Source organism: Sturnira hondurensis, unplaced genomic scaffold (genome assembly GCF_014824575.4).
Source record: "Sturnira hondurensis isolate 20B ecotype Veracruz unplaced genomic scaffold, ASM1482457v3 Scaffold0000167, whole genome shotgun sequence".
Classification (NCBI taxonomy): domain Eukaryota; kingdom Metazoa; phylum Chordata; class Mammalia; order Chiroptera; family Phyllostomidae; genus Sturnira; species Sturnira hondurensis.
Genome location: NW_028072798.1, coordinates 6,025,905 through 6,050,426, shown reverse-complemented (window position 1 = coordinate 6,050,426; position 24,522 = coordinate 6,025,905). Strand labels below are relative to the sequence as shown.

The 24,522-nt window shown below is 52.4% G+C and overlaps 1 protein-coding gene and 1 long non-coding RNA gene across 4 annotated transcripts in view; one reads left to right on the top strand and one right to left on the bottom strand.

Moving 5' to 3' along the window:
• Positions 1 to 24,522, bottom strand: part of TMEM181 (transmembrane protein 181) — a 56,474-nt gene that overhangs the window by 8,915 nt on the left and 23,037 nt on the right. For all 3 annotated transcript variants that reach the window (XR_005067965.1, XM_037056313.1, XM_037056366.1), the window contains exons 3-11: positions 21,098 to 21,153; positions 19,370 to 19,454; positions 18,107 to 18,228; positions 14,603 to 14,713; positions 4,847 to 4,927; positions 3,369 to 3,468; positions 2,805 to 2,935; positions 2,507 to 2,598; positions 1,498 to 1,555 (exon numbers count right to left, since the gene is read on the bottom strand). Coding sequence is in view for 2 of the 3 variants with exons in the window: in XM_037056313.1 (XP_036912208.1) it covers positions 1,498 to 1,555; positions 2,507 to 2,598; positions 2,805 to 2,935; positions 3,369 to 3,468; positions 4,847 to 4,927; positions 14,603 to 14,713; positions 18,107 to 18,228; positions 19,370 to 19,454; positions 21,098 to 21,153 (836 nt within the window). In the remaining variant the exon portion in view is untranslated. The remainder of the gene's footprint in view (positions 1 to 1,497; positions 1,556 to 2,506; positions 2,599 to 2,804; positions 2,936 to 3,368; positions 3,469 to 4,846; positions 4,928 to 14,602; positions 14,714 to 18,106; positions 18,229 to 19,369; positions 19,455 to 21,097; positions 21,154 to 24,522) is intronic.
• LOC118993932 (uncharacterized) lies at positions 7,175 to 21,971 on the top strand. Its single transcript, XR_005067975.1, has 3 exons — positions 7,175 to 7,186; positions 16,160 to 16,161; positions 21,884 to 21,971. It is a non-coding gene; the product is annotated as an uncharacterized LOC118993932 (long non-coding RNA).

The window sequence follows — 24,522 nt, the reverse complement described above, 5'->3', positions numbered from 1 at the left end:
CCCGGGAGCCCTGGCAGCCTGGGCGCTCACTTGGCTTGCCAAGCCTCGGCTTCCTCACACGAGAAAGGAGGGGACTGTACCACACCAGAGCGCCAGTGGCAGCAGATTAGCACGAGTCTGTGCTGTTTTGTCTTAACCACCAGCCTCACAGGGGCTCTGTCCCCAGGTCTGCAGGGCCTGCCCTGAGAAGGCAGTACCGCAGCGCCTCCTGTCCCTGGGGCCCAGAACGCCCCTCCCCCACAAACCCTATTCCAGCGTTCCAAGGCTAATTAAAAGACAAAGAAAAAACACAAAACACAAAGATGCCACCTCCCCTTGTCTCTAAGATGCCCTGGCTGGGCACGAGCCCCTCGCACAGCCTGCTCTCTGTCTCCTGTGCCTTTGCTCTGGGGACAAGGTCACCGCACGCGGTTCATAAGGCACACATTCAGCAACCTCCTGAACTCCTCACACTGATGAGCGTGCAACAGGCAAGGCTCCGGGTGCCCCCTCCGGATTTCCATTAAGAATCAGGCGCTTCCACTGTTTCCTGAGACACATACAGTCTCAACACAAGTGCAACACCTTTTCGACACACCCTCGCTGACCAGCCCACCCTCTGCCTCAGCGGCCGGCCCCACAGAGAACCGCAAGCTTCATCCCTTTACAAGAGTTCTGCAAAGCCACAGAGAGAAGTGTGCAGTGTCACCAAGGTCAGGATTCCCACCCTGCCTCTGGGGTGCCCCACGGACACTCAGGAGGGCTAACTGTGCTTCGGGGCTCCACAGGCACCCAGAGTGGGGAGAGCCCCACTGTGGGCTACCGGTCGTTTGCGGGCCTCTGTGTGACATGAAAACGCTTGCACACCCTCTTTGAAAGGACGCAAGTTTCCGACGGTGACAGCACAGAGCACCCGGAACACCCGGCCCGCGGCTGCAGACCCAGCCCCGCCGTTCACCTGCTGGAGACCTCCCGCCTCCTTAGGGAAGCGAATGGACAGAACCGTTTTCTCAGTGGTGCTATGATGTTCCTAAAGTCTGACACACTGTGGCCCTGGTGCCTCAACCATGAACCGAGGCCTGGGAGTAACCACGCAGTTTTTGTTTACTTATTTATTTATTTTTAAAAAGATTTTATTTATTTATTTATCTTTAGAGGGGAAGGGAAGGAGAGAGGGAGAGAAATATCAATGTATGGTTGCCTCTCACGCATCCCCCTCTGGGTACTGTCCTGCAACCCAGGCACGTGCCCTGACTGGGAATCGAACTGCAATCCTTTGGTTCGCAGGCCCGCGCTCAATCCACTGAGCTACACCAGCCAGGGCACAACGTAGTTTTTAAAAGCTCATTTCTCATACGAGGTGAACACATTTCTCTACATTTTCCCCATGAACTTCCCACAGTCCTTCCCAGACAGCCAGTTAGCGAGTTCAGGCCAACAGCACAATTTAAGTTATAAAGTTCAGTCATTTTTAAAAACAGCAAGAAAAGACCCTCGTGCTTTGTGAATGGTCCTTACCTGATAATTCCCTGTGTCCACACGGTACTGGTACATCGGATCGTGTAATTCATTAACTCTAAAGTCATGTTATAAAAAACATTAATTAATAACTAGTGTGCTTATTTTATACTTCTACTTAGATTTTAAAAAATTATTAAACTATTTGCTAACCAACAGTAGGGAATTTTTTTTAACAGTAATCCTAAATTTATGGGGAATTCTAAATTTCACACTGACAACACATATGACATCATTAGTGGAAAGTGTCCACAGTTATCACCCCTGGGAGGTCGAAGCACTTCTCATCACCAAAACCCCTAGCCTGTTACTCCTGCAGCTTTAAGAGCTGTGCTTCAGGCCCCTCCCAGTGACAGGCATGGGCACAGAGACAGATGGACCAAAAGGGATGAGCACACCAGAGAAGCGATGAAAGTAACACCAAACTTCCCAGACACCCGCTGCAAAGTGAGGCCGACGGCCGAGATGGCCACAGGCAGGGAGGGGGCAGAGAAGGGTGAGCTCAGTCCCATCACTAACGTGCCACGAAGTTCGAGGTGCCAGGTGCCAAAACCATGCCCTAAAATGGAACTCGTTTCTGCAGAAAATCCATTAGAGGCTTCTGCAGTGGCCAATTTTACAAAAGCACAGAAAAACTAAAACAGAAAAGCCCTGGGAGCTGGGTGAGGTGGAAAGTTTACAGTCGCCGCCAAAGGAGCAGCTAACGCGTCTGGTGGCCAGTGGCAAGCCAGGGGCCACCAAAGTGAGCGTCACTCCTAGAGATGACGTCTCTGCAGGAGGACTCTGAAGTGGCCCATTCTTTTCCATTTTCCACCTTAGGGTAGAAGAACTGTGTGTATGTCTGTGTCATTAGGGCAAAAATGAACCTTCAGTGCACACTACCCGGTCTTGAAACCCTGGGTGACAGATTCCTTTCCGGGTGTGCTTGCTACATACAGTTGGACTTCAGGTCTGTCCACAGTGCCAAATGCTTTCCAGGACAAGTTCCACGCATAACAGAATTACTCACGTCTGCCATATTCCTAGTGTGACAGAAGCCAACCACAGCAGTCCGACAATGAAGAACTTCGGCAAGTAGAAAGTCAAACACTTCCTTTCTCCCTAAAAAGTAAAAAAGAGTAACAAACAGCGAAGTTAGTAATTCTGGCAAGCCACTAACCCTAATGCACCACACGAGGCCAGACCCTCAAAGCATGTCTACATGGCGTGCACTCTCCTGGCAGCTACGAGGCTACAGACACGCTCCCAAGGACGAGCTTAGCTCCAGGACGCCCCCCTGAGGCCAGCAGGGGCAGACACAGGCTCACCTGCACCCGAATCCCGTGGTACACGCACAGCCAGAAGAGCAGCAGGGCGCACAGGAACAGGGACTGGAAGAGGTCGTCCAGTGTGCCCAGGACCCAGCTGTTCACCAGGAAGGTCAGGGGGAAGAACGGGTCTGGAATGCAGACGGTGGAAGGCCTGCTGGAGGTGGTGTGCTGAAGGCTGCTTTGTTTTTCAAAGCCCCGAAAGCCCATGAACAGATGGCCCCAGCGACGGCTACAGAGCACCGTCTGCTGCCACCACCCCTCCTCCCGCAGGCCTGGGAAGCCCGAGGCTGGGCTCTGGATCGGGAGAGGAACAGACGGCAGTGTTCGCCACCTTCAGCCAAGTCCCAGGGAGGCTGCGTCTGGAGCCCTTCCCAGTTTTACCCACCAAAGCAGTCCCTCATTTGTGAAAGCCCCAGGCACCTTCTGAATCCTGGCGCGGCACCCCTCACATGCTGAGGGGCTGCCACCAGTTCCTTCAGGGGCCTGGAGCACTTCGGGAGACTGGGGGTGCCTCCCAGCTTTCCATTTTCAAGGGCGAAGCTCCTAAAAATTGGCCCCTACCGTTGTAAAGTATCAGCAGAGGCAACAGGACAGACATCCACCTGTGCTCGATGCCCCAGTCCCGCATGGAGAACTTGCGCAGGAAGTGCACGAACAGGCACTGCAAAGCAAGCCAGCCTGCAGTCACTGCGAGGGGACCCGGGTCGCCCTGCTGAACTGACCACGGAGACCCTCGGTGACAACTGAGAGGAGAGGGTAAACGGCAGAGGGGCCCGGGGCAGATGGTCCCGAGCGGTTCTCAGGGGTGGGCGGGGACCGGGAATGAATGGGGCCACACAGAGAACTGCCCTGGGCACAGGCCTCGCACCCATGGCCAGGCAGCACCAGGGCTGCTGGAGGACAAGTCTGGGAACAAGGCTTATTGGCACAAGCTCCGGAAGGAGGCTGGGGCCTATGCGAGAAGTTCCTGTAAGCTGCTTTAAAACATTATGTGATTTTTGATTTGGAGGTCTGGGTTTATTTCTTGTTTTGTTTTTCTATAATCTACTATAAGCCAGTAATTTTCTGGGCAATCGGACTTCCTGGTTGATGGACCACTTCCTCCAGGCTGCCTGTTCTACACGGGCCTTTTCTCCTGTGTAAGAACAGAGGGCAGCAGAACCACCGGCACCAGAGACGCTTCCAGAAACACATCTGACTGACCAACCAGAAATGGCGGTTTCCCATTGTCCTGCGGTCAGTTCACTAGGGAAGCCCTGGGCATGGCCTGACACCATGTCCCCAGCTCTCTGTGTACTTCACTGGCTGTGTCCCACCCTCTGTCCACACTCAGGTCCTAGCCACTGCCGTCTCACTTTTCTCATGTCCCCCATGAGCTGTGCCCTGCTACATACTGTTAGTCTGCAAGGCACCAGGCATTCCTCAGGGGGGCACCTGCGGTGGACAACACTGGGCACTGGCCTCATCTCCTGAATGTCACAGCCTCTGCGCCATCAGGGCGCAAGCAGCCGACACGGGCAGAAGGCCACCCTTCAGGTGGCGATGAGCCGCCTTCGTCCTCCTCCAATCCACCGATTCCTGCTTCACAGCCTGGGCCGCCCTGCCCTGTGGCTGAGCACCCCCCTCAGCAGCCCACACCCCCCAGACCACCCGTCTGGGCCTCACTCCTAAAAAGCCTGGGGCTAAAGGTGTGATGTGACTTTCCAAATGCGAAGCCCCAGCTGTGTCTGCACTCAACGTGGCAGGCCACTGCTGCACAGGCAGGTGGCATTTGTCACTGCGCACTGAGGAGTTTATAAGTCAGTGGCCTGTGACTACTACTGCACACGACAAGTCCCTGCTAGAGAGACCGCGTCACTGTTCGCGCTTCAGCAGCCTCGCGACGCGCAGACTATTTAGTGAGAGCGGTCAGCTCTGGGGTGGGGCGTCTCCAGGTCCAGATGAATCTCCTACACGGTCCACACTTAGGTGATCGTAATTCACACACTGACCTTGCCCTTGTTAGGACCTGCTGAGTCTCTCAGGTAGGTGGTACTCACAATGACAATGAAGGTAAGCACCGTGAAGACGAACCGGAACCAAATCTCTAGCTGGGAAAATGCAGGGTTGTAAGTCTTCCACTAAAACGGAAAGTGGGGCAACAATTGGGGGAAAAATGTATCTAAAAGGTACCACAGCACAGGGAATATAGTCAATAATACTGTCATGACTGTGCGTGGTGCCAGCTGGGGACTGGAAACACCAGGACACAGTTCATAAAGTCCCTGGTTGACCAACCACTGTGCCATATTCCTGAAACCAAAACACAATAATACCGATTGTCAACCACATGGAAAAATAAAGTTAAAGTAAAAATGAAAAAGGAAGCACATCAGATTATTCATAATAGTTAGCTCCAGCTCCAGCTATGAGAATGTAGGTACTTTAAAATGTTCTTTCCTTAACAGTTTCTTACACGTTCTAAAATTTTAACACTTAGTACATTTTATTTTTATATTAAGAACAGACTTTGAAAATATTAATTACCTAGAGGTGAAAATAGTTTTCAATGGCATTACACTTATGACGAATCTAGCAGATAGATTATTCTATAATCATAGTAAGGGCATTTGGCTTTTAAATCTCGTATCAAAAATCGACACTATCAATCTCTCTATGAGACAACGCCAGGTCTTCCGTGAAAAGAAGCAGAGAAGCGTTCACATCGCTTACAGAAGAGATGAAAACCAGGAGTAGGTAGGGCGTTCTAAAAAATGATGAAGTGAGACCCGAAAATAGGAATCTGAAACCAAAAGGCACAGTGGAACTGGCTGTCGGTTCTGCTGCTCTCGGAGTAGTTTGAAGGTGCCAGGCGCACCCCTCACAGAGCCGAGGATGCGGGAAGCACACGCCGGCACCGGCAGCCCCTCTGCCCCGGCCACGAGCCAGCACCACCGGCGCTGCACGGGGCTGGTGGGCTGCACCACCCACGGCATGGAATCGAAATCAGCCCAGCGGCTTTAAAACCCCACTTCCAGCCCTGGCTGGTGTAGCTCAGTGGATTGAGCATGGGCCTGTGAAGCAAAGGGTTGCTGGTTCGATTCCCAGTCAGGGCACACGCCTGGGTTGAAGGCCAGGTCCCCAGTAGGGTACACATGAGAGGCAACCACACATTGATGTTTCTCCCCCATTCTTTCTCCTTCCTTTCCCCTCTCTCTAAAAATAAATAAACAAAATATTTAAAAATAAATAAATAAAACCCCACTTCCAAACAGGCACAGAGTCACCAACACTAGATTTAACTTACTTGCCAGGAACATTAAAATATATACACACACAATTTCAGACACTGGAAATGAGGCCATGAAAGAGACTAATGTCTGGCTGATGGCAGGGAGGTGCACCCTCTGGCTGTCCCAGGGTGGGGGACCCCAAGCAGAGCCCAGAGGCCTCCCTGAGCCGTGAACACTCAGCTGGAAGTCCAGGGGGACAACTCACTGGTGATGATTCGCAGGACGGAATGCTGAGAAGAGAGCTACACCAAGAGAGTGAGAGCAAGAGAGAGAGAGAGGGAGAGAGGGAGAGAGAGAAAGAGAGGGAGGGAGCACCCTGAACACCTGTCAGAGGCTGGTGTTCACCCATCTTTGCCTGAGCCCTGATCAGCAGGCGAGTGTGGGTGAGCCACCCAAGGCCGGGAAAACCCTAAAGGTTCACTGGCGCCATACAGGCCAGCAACAGCGCCTGCCCCAGGGCAGTGAGTGCCACAGGCCTTACCTGCAGTGCAGGGGAAATTAGCTTTGATCTTAGACTCGGAGCTGCTTTGGGCCCACCTAGTCTAGTTTAAAAGCAAGGCCCCAAAAGATCAAACCATTTCCAAGTCACTTTACAACATCCCTGAGCAAAGCTCAAGAATATTTTGTAAGTAAGGATACAGGATCTAACCATCACCAGTGTCTGGCACTGAGTTAAAAACACCAGGCATGTAGAAAAGCAAGAAAATACGGACCGCAGTGACCAACAACAAAGCAGTCAAGACAGACCCAGAAGTCACTGATGGCAGGACTAGCAAGTAAGGACATCAAGAAGCCCGGGGAAAGAAGGAGCCCGGGAAGCAGAGACGCGCAGAACAGCCGCCACAGAGCAGATGGGACAGCGGTCAGTGACACGGGGACGTGGCAGCAAGGCCAATCCAACGCGCGGCAGAGGGAGAAGCGAACCGAGCGCCAGGGGCTACGAGGCAACTTCGAGCAGCCAGACAGGAGTGCATCCGGAGTCCCTGGGTTTCTGTGGGGAGTGGGCAGGGCAGGAGGATGGACAAAATATTTGAAGGAATAATGAAGTTTTTCCAAATTTGATAAAAACTGTAATCTCACAAATCCAAGAAGCTCAAAGAACCCTAAGTACAAGACACATGAGGAAAAGTACATCAAGGAACCACAATCATTTAAGTAAATACCAGAGAAACATCTTGAAAGTTTTACAGAGAACAAATAAGGACAGCAGATTTGTCAGAAAAACGCAAGCCAGCAGACAACCTCGCAGCAGTGCGGGCCAGCACCACAACCTACTGCAACACACCACACACCTGATGAGATGCCCAAACCAAGGACATGGGCCATCCGAGCGCCACCTGGACGACAAGCGACTGGAACTCGTGCACCGCTGGTGCGGACGTAACACAACACAACCACACTGGGAAACAGTTTAACACACCCCAACCATGTGACCCGGCCTTCCGTTCCTAGGTACTTACCCAGGAAAAGGGAAAGCGCACAGCAAAGGTGCGTGCGCAGGTGTCCACAGCAGCCGTACTTACAACAGCCCTGAGCCGGGGGCAAGCCCAACGTCCATCAACGGGTGAATGGACCGGCCATTGCTGCTACAGCCGCTCGGTGGAATATTACTCAGCAACACAAAAGAATAAAACGTTGGTACACCCAACCTCACCAGTCAATCTCAAAATAATTATGTTGAGTGAAAGAATTCAAACACTATGATCCCATTTATGTAAAATTCTACAAAACACAAGTGAATCTCTAATGCAAACAGACTGGGGGCCCCGGGGGTGAGAAGCCTTGAGAGGGTGCGTACGCTTATTATGTTGTCATGGCAATGGGTTCCCAGGTACATCTATCGACATGGAACAGCTTTGTATTTTACATATACTCACTTCTCTGTATGTCAATTATACCTCAAAAACCTCCCAACAAAAGCCCACAGTTACCAATTGATGTCCATGGGAAAGCGGAGCACCGTGATTCAAGGTGTGTGCAGTCTGAAGCCAGAGACTCAGGTTCAAATCCCAGCTCTTCTGTTTCCTAGTTGAGTGACTTACCTAATCTCACTAAACTTTGGTTTTCTCTTCCTCAAAATGGGGATACTATTAATTACTGGAGAATTATTGTAACATTTAAATAAGATGATGCATATAAAAAGTTTAGACCCGTGCCGGCAAGTAGGAAAAGTTCAGTAAGTAACAGGTATCACAAATCCAAAACACGCTACAAGATCATCACCGCTGTGTGTGTGACCTTCACACACTGGTCACGGCAGTGACTGTGAGCACCCGTCGGGACTGGGGTGGTCGGAAGGCTCACACAGGAGAAGCACAATGCACGTCTGAGCTGAGGAACAGACTCTAAGGCACAATCAACAAGAGAAAGAAGATGTGTTGCCATCAGGAACAAACTCACGGAACATGTTTAAAATGGCAGTGAAGAAAGTATGTATCTTTACCTTCGCGAGACTGGAGTTCTTAGGAAAGGAAACACTCCTGGTTTCCCACGTTGAGAGTCTGTCAAAGCAGCACGTGACACTCCGCTCACTCACTTTAAAACCAGCACTAGAAAGGCAACTCTGTGTTCGCACTCCTGGCTCCCCGGAGACTTCCATCTGAGCTCTCGAATCCGAGTCAGTTGAAGAAAGGAGGGGAAGGTGCGGCGTGGGGATGGAGCAGAGGGCACCAACTCGAGCTTTCAGAGTCGGCCGGTGCCTGAGCTGCTGCCCGAGGCACGTGGCGCCCCGTGCCTGTGTGCAGGGTCCAGCCTTACTTCCGCCCGGTAAGAAGCCCATCCTTCCTGCCCGGCTCCTCTCAGGGAGGCCGCCCCTGCCAGCAGTGGCGAGGGGTCACCCGTCCCAGTACCGCAGCTCACTCTGGCACTCGCTTGTGCCAAGGGCTTGAAAAGCCTCTCTCTCCCCTCGTGTGAGCCCAAGAAGAGAGTGTGGAGCTCGGGGAGCAGGCACTGGCCCTCCGCTGTGGACAGCGGCCCCGGGGTCGCTGGGATCTGGTGACACCAGGCGGGAGGAGGAAGTTCCACGGGGATTCCATCCACCATCTGGCCTGCCTGCACCAGGCCATTATTAGGACAGAGGCCACTGTCAGGACCTTATGCTAAGGAATTTGTTTTTGCACTTATTTTCAAGCACCAAAATGTATATTTGAAGTGAAAAAAAGTAAAAGGAAGTACACAATAAAATCCCAGCAAACACTCTGGCTTTAGACATTAACTTCGACGTCTTAAGAGCTGTCCATCTTCTCCTGGCCTTTGTGCCAAGGCCCCTTGGTGTTCACAAAGCCGCCTTTGTCCTTCCAGAGACGGGGCTCCCCCCGTCACACCATGCACTGACATCTGGAACCGGGGCTGATTTCAGGACCCCGGTCACTTCTCCCTAATTAAAATCTACAGGTTTCGGTCCAGTTCCTCCATTCGGCATTTGCGGAGCACCCACTCTGACTGTATATAAGCAAACATAATGTCAAATCTCGTGCAGACATGCAACAATTAAACTTAAACAAATTAGTCAGTAAAAATGCCTCCAGGAGCTAATTTTTTGGCAGAGATGAAATGTGTTCAGAGACCCTCAGAGAGTCCTCTGAATAGGAAAGCCACAGGAGCACGGAGGGGCGGGGGTGTCAAGGAGAGCTGCTCAGAGCCCTGTTCCTCCCGGAAACGCCGGGAACTGGTTCCGGCTCAGACGCTCGGGGGCACTGCCTGTTGCGGGTCCTCTCCACTCACAGGGAAGCAGAGGCGTCCACTGCATGGAAAGCTGAAGCTCGGGCACATGGGCTGTTGATTCAACCTCATTCCCCAGTGAGAAAAAGGAGGAAGTGAGACATGAACAGCTAGCTAGAGTCACTCAAGAATCAACCTGGAGAGCAATTAATTAGAGGCGGAAAAGCCCAGCTTTGCTTGAGGACGACACATGGAACTGAAGTGATGTGTGCAGAGCAGATGCTCACAAAATGCAGGAGAAAACGACAGAAAAATGAGCAGAAGCAACCCGCATGGCATCTAAGCTTCACACCCATTGCATGTGCAGGGTATGACCTGTGCAACAAACTCTTAAAAAAAAAACCCAAAAGATAATCAGTATCTCATTGAGTACCTACAGGGCCCGGAGGGTCTTGATTGGCACAAGGCCACGTGAGTGGGCAGGATGCACTCAGCAGAGTAAGAGTTGGTAAAACAGGCAGACAGAGAAGGGCGCCGCACAGTTACAAAACGACAGGTGCTAAAGCAGAAGTCAGTGAACCAAATGATCACAGGATACGGACTGAGGACAAGAGGAGAGGAACGAAGCTCCCCAAATTAAGAGAATGTGGCGACAAGAAGGCCAGACAACGCCTGTGGGCAGGCCGAGGCAGAAGCGGGGCACCCACCGTCCACTCTGCCCACCGGGGCAGACAGGTGCTGCCGGGGGCAGAGCTCGGACAAGCCCGAGCACTCTGGGCTTGCCCAGGTGGCAACTCCACCTCCCCGGAGGCTGGAGACGCAGCTGGGGTAACTTTCACCCTGAACTGGATCTTCCTCAAGGAAGCACTGGCATGTGGAACGAAGAGCGACACGCACAGGGGAAGGGCCCATCTGGCCTTGGAGCTTTCGCAGAGGAGCCAGAGGCACCGCCGCACGTGGTGAGAACAGCCTAGACAGCAAGGACACAGGACTCAAAACTCTAAACACCGCAGGTTTCCGAAGAGGTGCCAAGGAAAGGCACAGAAACTCTCAAAAGTCCAATTCTGTTGAAGAAGCAGGAGCTGCCTAAAGCAACGCCCGCGATCACACAGGCGGCACCATGACGAGCTCTGATGTTTACAAGTGCAATTCACGTTTTGTTTTTACTGAAAGGTAACACACTTACCAAAATCAGCACACGCATCCTACATGGACAGCTCAGTGAACCGTCAGAAACTGAACACACCAGTGCAAACATATTCTGATTGAGAAGCATAAAGGGAGGGGCCCCCAGAAGCCCCTCCCTTTATGGCCCCTTCAGGCCACTCACCTCCCAAGAGTGACACTAATCCTGAATTAACAGTGTAGACTCGCCTCGCCTGTTTCTAAAATTTATGTGAATGGAACCATCTACTCTGCACTATTCTTATTTGGCTTACTCCATTCAGCATTTCACTCAGGACAGTTGTCCGTAATGTTGCAGGTGACCGTGATCCCTCATCCCCATCGCTGTGCAACAGTCCATTACAGGAATGGGCCACAGTCGGTGCGCCCACTGTACTAGAATAGCTTGCCGTCCGCAGCTACTGAGAACAGGGCTGCTGCGGCAGGAACATCTACACGCACGTCGTTTGGCCCACCTATGCCTCTATGCCCACTGTGCCAGCTCACATCCTCACCAGCCGGGGAGGCAAGTTCAGAGTGCCCACGCCCCGGCCAACTCCAGCACTTTCTTCGTCGTAGCCATGCTGGTGGGTGTATAACAGTGTCACTAACACACTTTTAATATGTATTTTATTTCTTAAACTTTGTTGACTTCCAAAAAGGAATGAAGGCAGCTTTATAATAAAAAGCCAGGCTCAAAAGAAACAAACAATTTTTAAAGTTTTTTAAAGAGTAAAAATGTAAAGAAAGGGGGTAAATAATTATACCACAAACCTATACCAGGATGTTGGTAATTACTCCAATTCACATGAAACCGATTTCTGAAATGTCTAGCAGCCAATACCAGAAGAGAAATGTGATTATACAGCTTTCATCCTCTAATAAAAGACTTACAGCAAGTGAGCAAACAGAATATTTTTTGGAGGGTTAGATCAAAGTTCACAACATAACTGATACTGTCTTCAAAAAGAATCCTATAAAAGACACAAAATACTTTAATGCCTCTCTAAGCAGCGGACATAATGCTACTTTGTGATTCTATGAGGTAGTTTTTCGATAATTGAGCTTTTTAGAGTGAATGGCTACAGTGTATCCTGGACTTCCCCTTCAAATTTTGGTTGTTCTAGGAACCTTTAAAAAAATCCTTATCTGAGAATATGCTTATTGAGTTTAGAGAGAGGAAGGGAGAAAAAGAGGGAGAGAGAAAGGGAGGGAGGGGGAGAGACAGAGAGAAACATCAACACAAGAAACATCAGTCGGTTGCCTCTCATATGCACCCTGACCCGGGATCAAACCCACAATCTAGGTATGTGCCCCGACTGGGAATCGAAATGAAACTTTCGGTGTATGGGATGATGCTCTAACCAATGGAGTCACTCATCCAGGGCCTTAGGAACCCTTAAAAAAATAATTTCTTCTCTGGTTATAAAAAAGGCCAGATAAAGAGCTTCCCAGACAAGAAAAAGTTAAGGGAGTTTATCACCAAAACAGTATTATAAGAAGTGTTAAAGGGCCTTCTTCAAAACAAAGAAGAAAAAGAATTAAAAATATGAGTAACTATACATCTATCGATACTTTATTTTTAAATTATTCTTATTTATCCTATACAACTGCACCAATTTATCCCGCTTTGCTCTCCTCTACCCAGTCCACCTCCTGCTCCCAGAGTCAATGGCACACCATGGTCCATGTCCACAGGTCACTCACTCATACATGTTTTTTGACTAGTCCCTCCCCCTTCTTTCTATTCCTTGCTAGGCCCCTCCCCCCAGCAGCTGCCAGTCTGTTCCATGTTTCTACGTCTCTGGTTCTGTTTCAGACTATAAGATGCCCCCCCCCCAAATTTGGGAGGAATAATGGCTGTTAATGCTGCTGTTGAGTTCTGTTTACATTTATACTGGTGAAATATGTTATGTATGTTAGTAAATGTTTTACCACATTTTTGCTTCAAAAATTTTTTTCCTAGTTTCCTCCTCTAAAACCTAGGTGCGTCTTATGGTCCGAAAAATAAGGTAGTTTATTTTATTCATTAGATTCCTCTTATAAGTGAGGTCATGTGGTGTTTGTCTTTCACTGACTGGCTTATTTCACTTGTCATAACAGTCTCCAGTTCCATCTGTGCTGTAACAAAAGGTAGGAGCTCCTTCTTTCTTTCTGCTGTGTAGTGTTCCATTGAGTAAATGTACCACAGTTTTTTGATCCACTCATTTACTTATCGGCACTTAGGCTGCTTCCTGCACTTGCCTATTTGTAAATAATGCTGGTATAAACACAGGGGTGCAAAAGTTCTTTTGAATTGGTGTTTCAGATTTCCTAGTGTATGGTCCCAGCAATGGGATCACTGCATCAAAGGGTAGTTTCATTTTTAATTTTGCCGCATTCCCACCAACAGTGCACTAGGGTTCCCATTTCCCCATTCCTCGCCAGCTCTCATTTGTTGATTTGTTAATGGTGACCACTCTGACAGGTGTGATGTGGTATTTCATTATGGTTTTAATTTGCATCTCTCTGATGGCCAGTGATGTTGAGCATCTTTTCATGTCTATGGGCTCTCTTTGTGTCTATTCTGTCAACAATTGCTTTAAATGTAAATGTATTTTACACACAAAATACACACAATGGCAGAATGGATAAGAAAATAAGACCCTTACATGTGCTGTCTACAGGAGACTCACTTCAGATGGAAAGCTACACACACACTGTAAGTAAAGGGATTGAAAAAGATATTTCATAGAAATGGGGGGGGCTAGGGAGCAGTACTTATACCAGATAAAACTGACTTCAAACCAAAGACTGGAATAAGAGACAAGAAGGATCCAGTAACTCCCCTTCCGGGTATTTATCTGAAGAAACGCAAAACACTAAATCGCAAAGACACACACATCCATGTGCTCACAGCAGCATTACTTCCAAGAACCAAGACATGGAAGCAACTCAAGCGTCCATCAACAGATGAGCAGACAAAGAAGTAGTGCACATATACAACAGAATACGACTCAGCCATAAACAAAGAATAAAATCTCGCCATCTGCAACATTATCACGGGTGGGCCTAGAGGGCACTGTGCTGAGTGAGATAAATCAGAGAAAGACAAAAGCCAGACAATTCCACTTCTACTACGTAGAATCTAAAAAACAAAATAAACAAACAAGCAGCAGAGAGTAGACTCACAGATACAAAGAAGATTTTGACAGTCGCCAGAGGGGAGGGAGGTTAGGAGGACGGATGAACAAGGGGAAGGAATTAAGAATCACGGAATAGGCAGAGGGATGTAAAGTGTGGCACAGGAAACACACAGCAAATAGTACGAGGTGGCCAAAGCGGGTTTACGGCCGTGAGTACACAACACACAGTTTACTCCTGTACTGTGATTTTTCCAGGTGAACAACGGCAAACCTACTCTTGCCCCACCCTGGATTGTAATAACTGTGTGCTGTGCCAGACATATACTAGATTCATCGGGGGTTTTCACTTCCTCAGTGTATAAATATCTAATCTCTGGGTTGTACACCCAAAACCGATATAATACTGTACATCAACTCTAGTTGACAAGTAAGAAAAAGAAGTAATTTCCCTGTAACTTTTTAAAACTGTACATGTCTTCCACTACCCAAAACAACACAACCTCAACGCTATGTCATTTCTACGACTCAGCGGAAGAATGGCTGTGGAAAGGCCCGAGGCCGGCTGTATACTTACTGTGAAGTTCACTTTCTTGATGGGTACCTTGAGGTGCTCAAATCCCACAATCGCTGTATACTTCGTGTAATTCAAGTAGCTGAGGTGAGCCACGATCATCTCTGCACACTTCTGCAAATGCACAAGAAAGCATAGGGTCTTTAACGCTGGCAAGACCCCCCTCCCTCCAAGTGACTATGAAGTGACATGTGTCGACACCAGCGATCTGAACTGACCACCTCCAGGGGACTCAGCGGACACCTACACAAATGAGGGTGCCAGCCAGCCACACACCATCCTTAGAAGGGTCCCAGGGGCTATTTTTAGAAATAAACGAAAAAGACTTACAGTCCTTAGACTCTACTTGGGAGGATTCAAAGTAATATGCAGCTGCCCAAGGAAGTTTCCAGGGTAACACAAACCCGACACCTCCACGAACACACTCGTGTGTAGCTGAGACACAGCCAGTCAGACCCTCGGCTCCCGTGCCTCCTCGCGCCACGTCAGCAGCTGCGGTGAGAGGACCGGGCGCTTGTCCCCTCCCCGCCAGCAGTGTCCCTTAGCTAGGTGCGGATGCACCCACGGCAGGCTGTGCGAGCGACAGCCGGTGTGCTTGTGTGGGCGTGTGCTCAGTCCTCCACCAGGAGCCCCTGCTCCTGTCCTTTAGGATTAAGAGTCGGCCTCCGCAGGGCTCCTTTCGGGGGGGGGCGAGGGGCGCGGGGCGCACAGAGGTGTACCTGTGGCCAGGTGGGTGGAGATGCCTCCCCACAGACCTCTGCCCAGCCACGCTGCCCAGCCAGCTCGCTCCTCCGGAACTCCCGGCCCCTGCCGGAGGGCACTGTCTGCCCAGAACCCACAGGCGGTCCTGTGACTTCCCCAGTGGCACCTGCGACACCGTGGCTCTGACCAGGACACAGTCACCCCTACTGATGATCAATCAAAGGCTGGCTTCTCGAGCCAGGGATGTCTGAGGTCAGGGTAGGAAAGCAGGTCCGCATGCCGATCCAAGGAGCAGGAGGGACGGCAGAGCGGAGGCGAGTGCGTGCGCCGTGAAGGCAGCGTGAAGGCATGAGTCCAAGTCTCTCTAAACCCTCAGGCCGACTGGTGACGCCAGGCTTGCCCCAAAGCCCGCCGTGATGGGCGTGGGGAGGGACAGGCCCACGACCCCAGGCCCTGCTCTCCCACAGCCAACACGCGAGTCGGCGGCTATTTATGCGGCACCCACACTGCGGTTCCCCTCCCACCTGACCAACTCCCCTCACAGGCAGCAGCCACCTGCTGTCAGGGCACATGAGTGTAGGGCCCTGGTCCCAACAGAACCAAACCCACCTTTTGTCTCTGACACCGGGGCACAGGGCGGTGCGCAGGGAGGGGCGGCAGAGCGCTCCGCGCGATGGAAAGGTCTGCATCGGTGACCATCTGTGCTGCACAGATAAGCACTTCTTACAAGTTCAGAGTCTGTCTGGATTTAGAGGGATGCCTCAACTAACAAGAGAGTTCTACATCAGGCTGTACATGTCTTCAAGTTTAAAGAGCTACGGTTGAACCAGCTGAGGCTCTGCGGGCCCGAAGTTCAAGCGGTGGTGCACGTGCAGACTGCAAAGCCCTCTGAGAATCGCTTTGTCAGAGCACTGCAGCCTTCTCAGCTGCCGGGCAGGCCACCTGCTACCCAAGGTAGACAATGTCTTTCTTCACATGGAAACAAAAAAAAGGGAATATGAAGGGGTAGTCACTATCTCCGTGACACGAAAACTCCATCTTTTTGCAAGTCAGTGTCAAGAAGAGAGACTTGAGCAGAGAGAGAACCACAGAAGGATAGGTCCCCAGAGGTGACACGGTGTGAACTTCAGTGGGGCCACGAACGGGAGAGGGGAGAAACCACGGCGACTCGTGAAGCCACGCTGCCCAGGTGCACGGCACGGTGGATGCTTCCAAGCAGCCATGGGGACAAGTGGCCCATGGGCAGCCCAGCTCTAGTCAAAGCACAGGCTTTGGGGGCAGGGGAGGTCATGGGAGGTGGTAGCAGCCAACTTGTCCCAGTCCCACGTTCTGGGAAACCAGCAAGACCAGTCACACTAGCCTCAGGACGAAGTCACAGGCCACCTATCCATCACCTGCTCAGTCCAAGAAAAGAGCGATGCTGAGACCAGACCCCTGGTTGCCTGCCTGCAGGTAGAGCCATGGTCCTTTCCAACTCCATGCCTGCCGTCCCTCCTGTCCATTCAGCCACACCAGTGGAGTACTGTACAGGGGCCAGTTGGGGGTTGGGTGAGCGCCTCCTGCTGGCACAAACACTGCACACTCTCATACAACATTCAGCCTGCTCCCGAGGTCCAGACAGGTAGCAGGTAGCCCCACTTTACTGACAATCAAACTGCACATCAGAGCTGCCCGGATGTGCTTACGGTGATGAATGGAGGCAGACGAGGGTAGTGCTTCCCCACTCAGCCACTGCCTGGTCCACCTGATAGGCCAGCCCAGCAGGGCCACTGTGGTGGGGGACCAGGGGACATGACAATGGCTCGGCCAGGAAAAGGAGGCCCTGCCCCACCAACAACCCAGCCCCTTCAGGCCATGGTTCTGACCATCTACAAAGAGTGGCCACAGCCAGGGACCCCACTGAGTGGGCACCCTCCCCTCACCACACCCCTGGGCACAGGAACAGGCTACAGGTCTCAGCGCTCTCAGCAAGGTGTGCATGTGGGTGCCGAGGGCACGCCCTTCAGAACACAAGAGCATGGGCTGATATCCTGTGCCCCTCTGAGCCTGTGTTTTGACCTCTCTGAGCCATGGGTCCTTCCAATACAAAATGGGCCCTAAGGAAGACCCTGCCCCGTGGGCCTGCTGGGAGGACTGAAGGAGGTGCCGTCGAGAGCACCTGGCATGAGGCCCGGCAGGGGAGCCGCTGTCCCCACCCTGGATGCAAACGCACGCCCCTCTGGTGCCCCTCATGCTCTCCAGGCTGCCACGCAGTCCCGAGGGCACATCCTCACTGCAGCAGGGACCAACCCCCCAGTCTGATCCTGCCACCTGTGACAGACAAGGTGCTGACAAAGGCTGGGCCCTCGGGCGTCTGACCGCACAGCTACACACTGTACCTGAAGCGGGTGCTCAGCCACAGGTCACTCTTCCTGAGTGGCCTGGCACTCTCGGGGCCCCCAGATGGGTCAGGGCAGGCATCACACAGCTGGCAGCAACCCAGCACCCCACGCAAAAATGACCGAGGAGCAGTGGCGGGCTTCCATGTGCGACAGGCAGCCAGCCCACCAACAGCCATCTAGGGACGCACCCGGCAGTGAGTCACACAAACCAGTAAAAGTATGCATCACACATACTCGGGGTGTGTGTGGTGTGCTGTGTGTTTGTGTGTGCCCGCACACGTGTGTGTTCATGAGCATTCACAAGGGTGTGGGTACGCAGAGTCAGACGAGGCTCCACCCCATCGCCCGTGCGGGTTGGTTTGCCTACGATGGCAAATCTGACAGTGCAGCGTGAGAATGATCACAGCCACGGGAACGCACTCACCCCGGTACACGTGAGGGTCCGTGTCCGATTGTGAGCTTTGTTGTGAATGAACTTGGTGGTTCCGTCTTCAGCTACCCCGTCCATTTTGACAGTCATGGAAAAGTTTGTCTGAACAGACGTTTCTACAAAGGAAAGAAAAGCAATATCAGGGACCACGTCGGGCACGTCACACTGACAAAGTGCCTGCCCAGGGCCACGACATCTTTGAAAAGCCTGCCCTGCCAGCCCGGTGAGGCCACTGTCAGTCACTTCCAGGAAGGGCCAATGTTTTGTGGCTAATGGATCATTTGTTATTTCCCCCACAGACTTTTAACTTTATACCAATATTAAAGAATAGACTCATAGTATTTCTTCTCATACATTCTTTATTTTTCTGATTAAATGCTCACTGTTTTATAAAAACAGAGGAAAAAGACTATGAAGATGGCATGAAACACTCCGACCGGCCACCTGGAAACCGTGCATGGTCCAGCCTCCCAGACCCTCTTCTAGACCTGCGCTTACACAGCTGATACTGAGGATAGTTTCGTAAAATGTTACCCCAAAGGGACTATTTTCTGATACCCGTTTTTTCACTTCACTTACTGTGGCCAAGGGTTCTTTTCAAATTCTTTCTCAACCAAAGCACCTCACCTGGATCCTGGGACACCAAAGACACTTCGGTGGCCACCGAGCAGCCCTCTGGGGACAGTGCCCAGCCAGCGCCGTTCTCAGTGAACAGAGCTTGCCCGCTGTAAACCAGGGGGGCTCTGGGGAGGGCTTTGTGGCCTGGGCACCACCGGCATGTCGAGGCCACGTGGTTCTCGGCTGTGGGGTCTGTCCAGTGCACTGCAGAAGGTTCAGCAGCACCCCCGGCCTGCACCCACCAGACCCCAGCAGCTCCTGCTTCTCCCCAGTTGTGCCAATCAGAAGGTCACAACGTCTCTAGACATTGCCAAGTGTCCCTGGGGGACAGGTTCTGTTGGAGCCTGTCGGAGCCCTGGGGCATCAGCACTTAATTTCCTCCAGAACCCCATGGTAGAGAGCTGCAGCAGCAGCGCCCGTGCCCCGCAGCCACTGGGCTGCGCCGACCGGCTCTCCCTGAGGGCCGCACCGTCACCTGCTTGGGAGGACAACGGAGAATACAGAAGGGGCTTCCAACCTGCCGCCGCTACAAAAAGCAGAGAGCACCTGTGTAATCCACCTTTGAACACCTGTTCAAAGACTTTAAAGCTCCTTCAACTCTTCACACATGGCACTCAGACCGCACGTCAGACTGCATACCTTGTGACTGATTCAACTCCACGACACACGTCAGCCACAGCTGCTGGTTGTAGGCGGACAGTGGATTTGAATGCACTTCGAACACCTTTAGGTGAAGGAAAAAGAAAAAGAAGTAACCTATGTGACCTTTTCATGCATCTACCAAGTAGCTCACCTTAACACCCAAAATTTACGTTAAGCAAAATGGCTTGCGCATTAGTGCCGATTCCTTTTGATGACGTAAGTGAAATTCCGTCTTCCCAAACAAGGACGGACAGACTCTCCACTACGATCCCCTCGCCTCTCACGAAACCCTCTCCACAGGCGGCGCCCACCACCCGCAGCCCTGGGACGACAATCCTACCTAAACGCACACAAAAAAGGCCGTCTTGGAGAAAAACCTGCAAACGCGCACGATGAGACACACAACAACAAGGACATCGAAGGAGTACGTTCCCAAGAATCTTGATTTAGCATCAATGCACCAGCCATGTCACTGTGTGACGGCTCTTTTCAGCTTTATAAGTCTTAACACCCTTGAGGAGAAAAACTAGGACCACGATGCCAGTGACACTTCTGCAGGGTCTGCTGGAAAACACGGCACTGCTGTCTGAAGGCGGGGGCTGGGGGGACACTGCTCAGGCAGCCCACCCGCGGTCCCCAAGAAAAGAGCTGTCTGCACGCGCCATCTGTGAACACCACACGTGTTTCAGGTGCTGCGACACTTCTGGAGGCCTCTATAAAACTGTGACCAAGGCGTGCCCCACAGCCACCTGCATGACACAATCCACTACCAGATAATCTGTCGTCCTTCGGAAGGGAGGGGGGCCCTTTGGAAGCACATCAGTCCGTGGGCGGGCTGCTACGTTCTGTGTGTTTACAAAGACGGGCATCGGAGGGGCAGCGCTTACAGATGGACTGCAGCCTTCCTGGCCACGGCTGCGCCTCTGCAGATCAGTGGCTCGGAGCTAAGGAAAACAAGGAAATGCCAGGAAAAGAGGCTGCAGAGGGGCCCTTTCGAGCTAGCAGGAGCAAAAAGGAGAATTAAAAGGTATAAGTTTTAGGACGTTTTTCTCCTTCCGCCCTTTTGAAAACTGTAAGGGTGGAAATGCAGCAGGGAGTTGGGAGGACAGACAAGGGGATCTTTGAGGTCAGAGAATCAGCGTTAACCGCACACGTGATGGTGCCAGGAGGCTGCAAGACAAGAGCATGTAGTTTACAGATAAAGATTATGTTGGATACACAGAGAAAGAAACGGGCTTAGTTGGTTGGGCTCTCACAAGCTAGCTTTATTAAAGAATACCAAAAATCTCCAGTTGGAAGGACTTTTGTTTTTCTCTAAAGGTGGTGAACAACCAAGGAAAATTTAAAAACAAAAGAAAAAAGGATATTTCATTTAAACTGAGTTCGTGCAAAGAATACCAATCATCCGAAAGAAGTTTTCTGTTGGAAACCAAACACAGGGGCCACGTCTCAGGCTAAAACAAAGCGAGTGCGGCTGTCAGAACCGAGGACCAGGGCACACTAAGCATTCTTCGGAATCACCACCCCATCCCTTCTCTGGCCCAAGGCATTTATCACGCAGAAAAGGCCCTTTGCGCAAACGGGCACCTGGGGGCCTGCGCTGAGGGTGGGGTGAGAAACCCGTGTGGCACGGAGAAGCAGACTGCAGGACCCCGTACGGCAGGGCCATGTCCTGTGACCTGGAAGCGTACCCGCCTGTCATCTGCCACTCAGACCCCGTCTTACCTGTTTGCTATTATTTCGTGAAACATAAGCTTCAGAAGTCTGGATCACTTTGGGCCCTAAAGTGTAACAGAGAAGGAAAAAAGTAGGTTATAGTCCATGTGGATAATTCATCTATTGGTGTTTTTCAAATGCCAACAAGGACATATACTGCACGGAGGTGATCTTTTCCTGGGCTGTCTTAGAGGTGTCACATCTATGTATGATGGCAAACCACACAAACACACACACACACAGCGCCCGCTCCACGGCACACCGGGACTCCCCCAATGCAGGTGAGCCCAGTGTGAGCACCACACGACGGGCATGGCGTCCGTCCGTCCGTTTGTCCATGCAGGAGCCGCTCCTCAGCTCCGGGCAGGTGCTCTCGCTACACGCACGGCCCTGAAACAATCAAGGCCCTGGGAGTGCCTCTGTGGTTTACGAGCTGTGGAGACTTCTGCTGAAAACTGAGACACATCTATCCGTTCATCCAATAAATCCAGTCTTCCAAAAATGTTTATTAAGTAGAGAATATTAGAAGAACACTATTGCTAAGGCTTTATACCTAAAGGACATTACACCGAAGGCTTTTCCTGAAAGAGCAGACTCAGAAGTTCCACGGAATCTCACACCGCGGTTTTTTAGAGCTTCAGCCTGAAAAAAGTGATTGAAGGAAACTCTGTGGATCTGGTTCCAATTTCATTCTGAACTGCATTTGTTCCCAAACAAGTCGCCCAGCGTGATGCCAGCTTCTGGAGCTGCATCCGTGACGGTCCCCAGCCAGCCGCTGGTCCCATGCCTCTGAAGAACGCAGGGACAGAGGAGCAAGGATGCATCTCCTCCATCTTGGTCCTGGGGTTTCTGGGACTGGCTCTCGGCCCTGCTTTGATGTGAAGATGCCAATGAGCCTGCGTCCATTAGTGACGAGAGCACAGACGGTCCAGGAAAACAGGCAGAAAGCCTCTGGTGGCTACTCCCGATCAGCCACTTCTAAGCAGCAAGGAGCCAGGGGCTCTGTTTATGACACTTCAGAACGTTTTGGATAAACTAACAAGTGTAACGAGGTTGCTGAACCCTGCGCGACCTATGAAAGTGGTGATGGCCTCCTGAGGCAGATGCCTCAAGGGACAACACTGAGACCCCTCAGGACCAGCCCTCTTTGCTTCTAGAACTCTGACCGACTCCCACCCCGCAGGCCCCTAGAGACGAAGTACAAAGGGTGACCCAAGAGGAGGTGTGCTACACCCCCCAAACTACTGAGTTCTCTGATCTATGCAGAAATCAGAGAAGGGGAAGGGACGTAAAGTTGGATCGGGCTAAACAAAGGGATACGGGCCCGCCACGCAGCAGTTCTGAAAGCTATAGCTGGGAGGTGAGCCAGGGCCCTGACAGTTTGGCGGGTTGGCTGCAGCGTGGCCTGGAGGGTGGTCCCCAGCAAGTGAATTAGAAACGCCGCACCTGCCTCGACTGGAGGTCGAGGAAGGGCCTGTTGGGGGGAGCTGCCCTTTAAGACCTAGTTCGAGCATCCAGAGACCCACCGCTGCTCACCATCACTGCCGAAAACTGGTGAGGGGGCCCCAGCACCCTCACAGCTCTCCGGCAGCCCTTCTCTGTCGGCCGGGCCTCCCTCACCAGAGGGGCCTTGGCCACTGAACTGGGAAAACACCACACAAAGGCGTCACTGGTAAGACTGGGTGTGGCACCACTGTGGCACCACCAGTGACCCCCGCAGCAAAATGTTTGCTTCTTGTCCTCTAGAGGTCTTGCTTCCACCAGGAGACACGACAGTGATGCCACTGAACTGGAAGTGAAGACTGCCCCTCCTTTGCCTGTGGACTCAGAGGCAGGATCCCTGAGCTGGCCGGGGCCTGAGGCCGACCGCCCACGGGACTGGATGGCTGGTTTGCGGCGGCGGTGTGCCTGGGAGGCAGGAAGCGGCTCAGGGTGCCTCCTAGTGCCATCCTGCCTGTGACTACGGTCCAGGGAACTCCAGCCCAGTCCAAGGGCGACGAAAGGCCCAGGCCCTTCAGGATCGGGGTCTGGGTTGCTCCACCTGGCAAAGAACCTCGACCACCTGAGACACCTGCTGAAGGCAAAGGAACCGTGGGAAGGGCGGGGGAGTAGGGGGTTAGAATCCCAGCTGGGACCTCGGAAGTCGTGACAGAAACAAGGACTGAAACTGCCACACTCCTCGTTTTGTCCTGGATATGTCTGTGTCTGCATACAGGCAGGTATATTAAGCAAACACCTGTTCTCATCCTTCTCTCAGTCCCTTATCGAGAGACACAAGCTGTATTGATACTGGCGACTTGATAACACGGCACGTAAGCACTGTTGACCCCACGCCACAGTGCTGAGGTGACAGGAGGCAAAGAAGAGCAAACGGCACCCCAGGAGCCCACCTCCCCCTCCAGGGGAGGGCCCGTGTGTTCGGGCTGTGTGCAGGACAGCTACGGGACCTCCTTGTACTGGGGGTCAGCCATGGCTTAAGGGGATGCCTGTGGAGGCCGAGCAGATGATGAGTGGACTGGCGACGGGGAATTTTCTGTGTCAGCTCACCTGGGCCACGGGGTGCCTGGCCAAGGGGTGAAGCGTCTCTACGTATCAGGGGGCGCTGTTTCGGGGTGAGGTGAACACTGACGGGGGAGAGGGGTCACACAGACTGCCCTCCCGAGAGTGGCAGGACCCCACCCAACTAACTGCAGGCCTGAACAGGCCAGAGAGGCTGAGGGAGGGAGACTTCGCTCTCTCTGCTCGGCTGTCTTCAGGCTGGGACATCGCTCTGCTCTGTCTTCGGGCCGGACTCAGCCTGAACGCAGAGCACCAGCCAGCCTGCTTCTCGGGGCGCAAGCACACCGCGCGCTCTCCAGGGCCCCACCGTCCCACGACCCGGTGGTGCACCCGCCCACAGGCACCCCCCCCCCTCCCCGGCACTGTTCCACCCGCCGGTCCGCCTCCCCGGAGAACGCTGATACCGGCGCTCTGTGGAAAGAAGGGAAGGAGGGAGAAAACCCTGCCATTGTCTTTCTTCTCTCAGCCTTGACGCCTCTGAGTCTGCGGGCGCAGAGAAGGTCAGACGTGATCCCGGGTGTCTAAGGCAGCCGGTGCTCACGGAGTCAAGAGCAGGCCGGGGTCCGTGAGACGGGAGACCTGGAGAATGTTAATGCTCCCGCCAGCCTGAGGGGGCAACTGTGAAAATCAAGGAAGATAATGGCTGTGTCCTGTGCTGTGACTCAGGCAACTGGTATCCCTCGATGACTCCACGAGAAGGAAAACAAGAGGGACCACGGCTGCCACTGTCCCTCACCATCTGCAGCAGCAGCAGCAGCAAACAGCCCCTCGAGGACCAGGCGGTCCTCGGCTTCCACACCCATTCAGCGACGCGGGTCTCAGTGGAGGCTGAGGACCTAGTCTTTGGAGGCACACTCCACATAATGTCAGCTTCC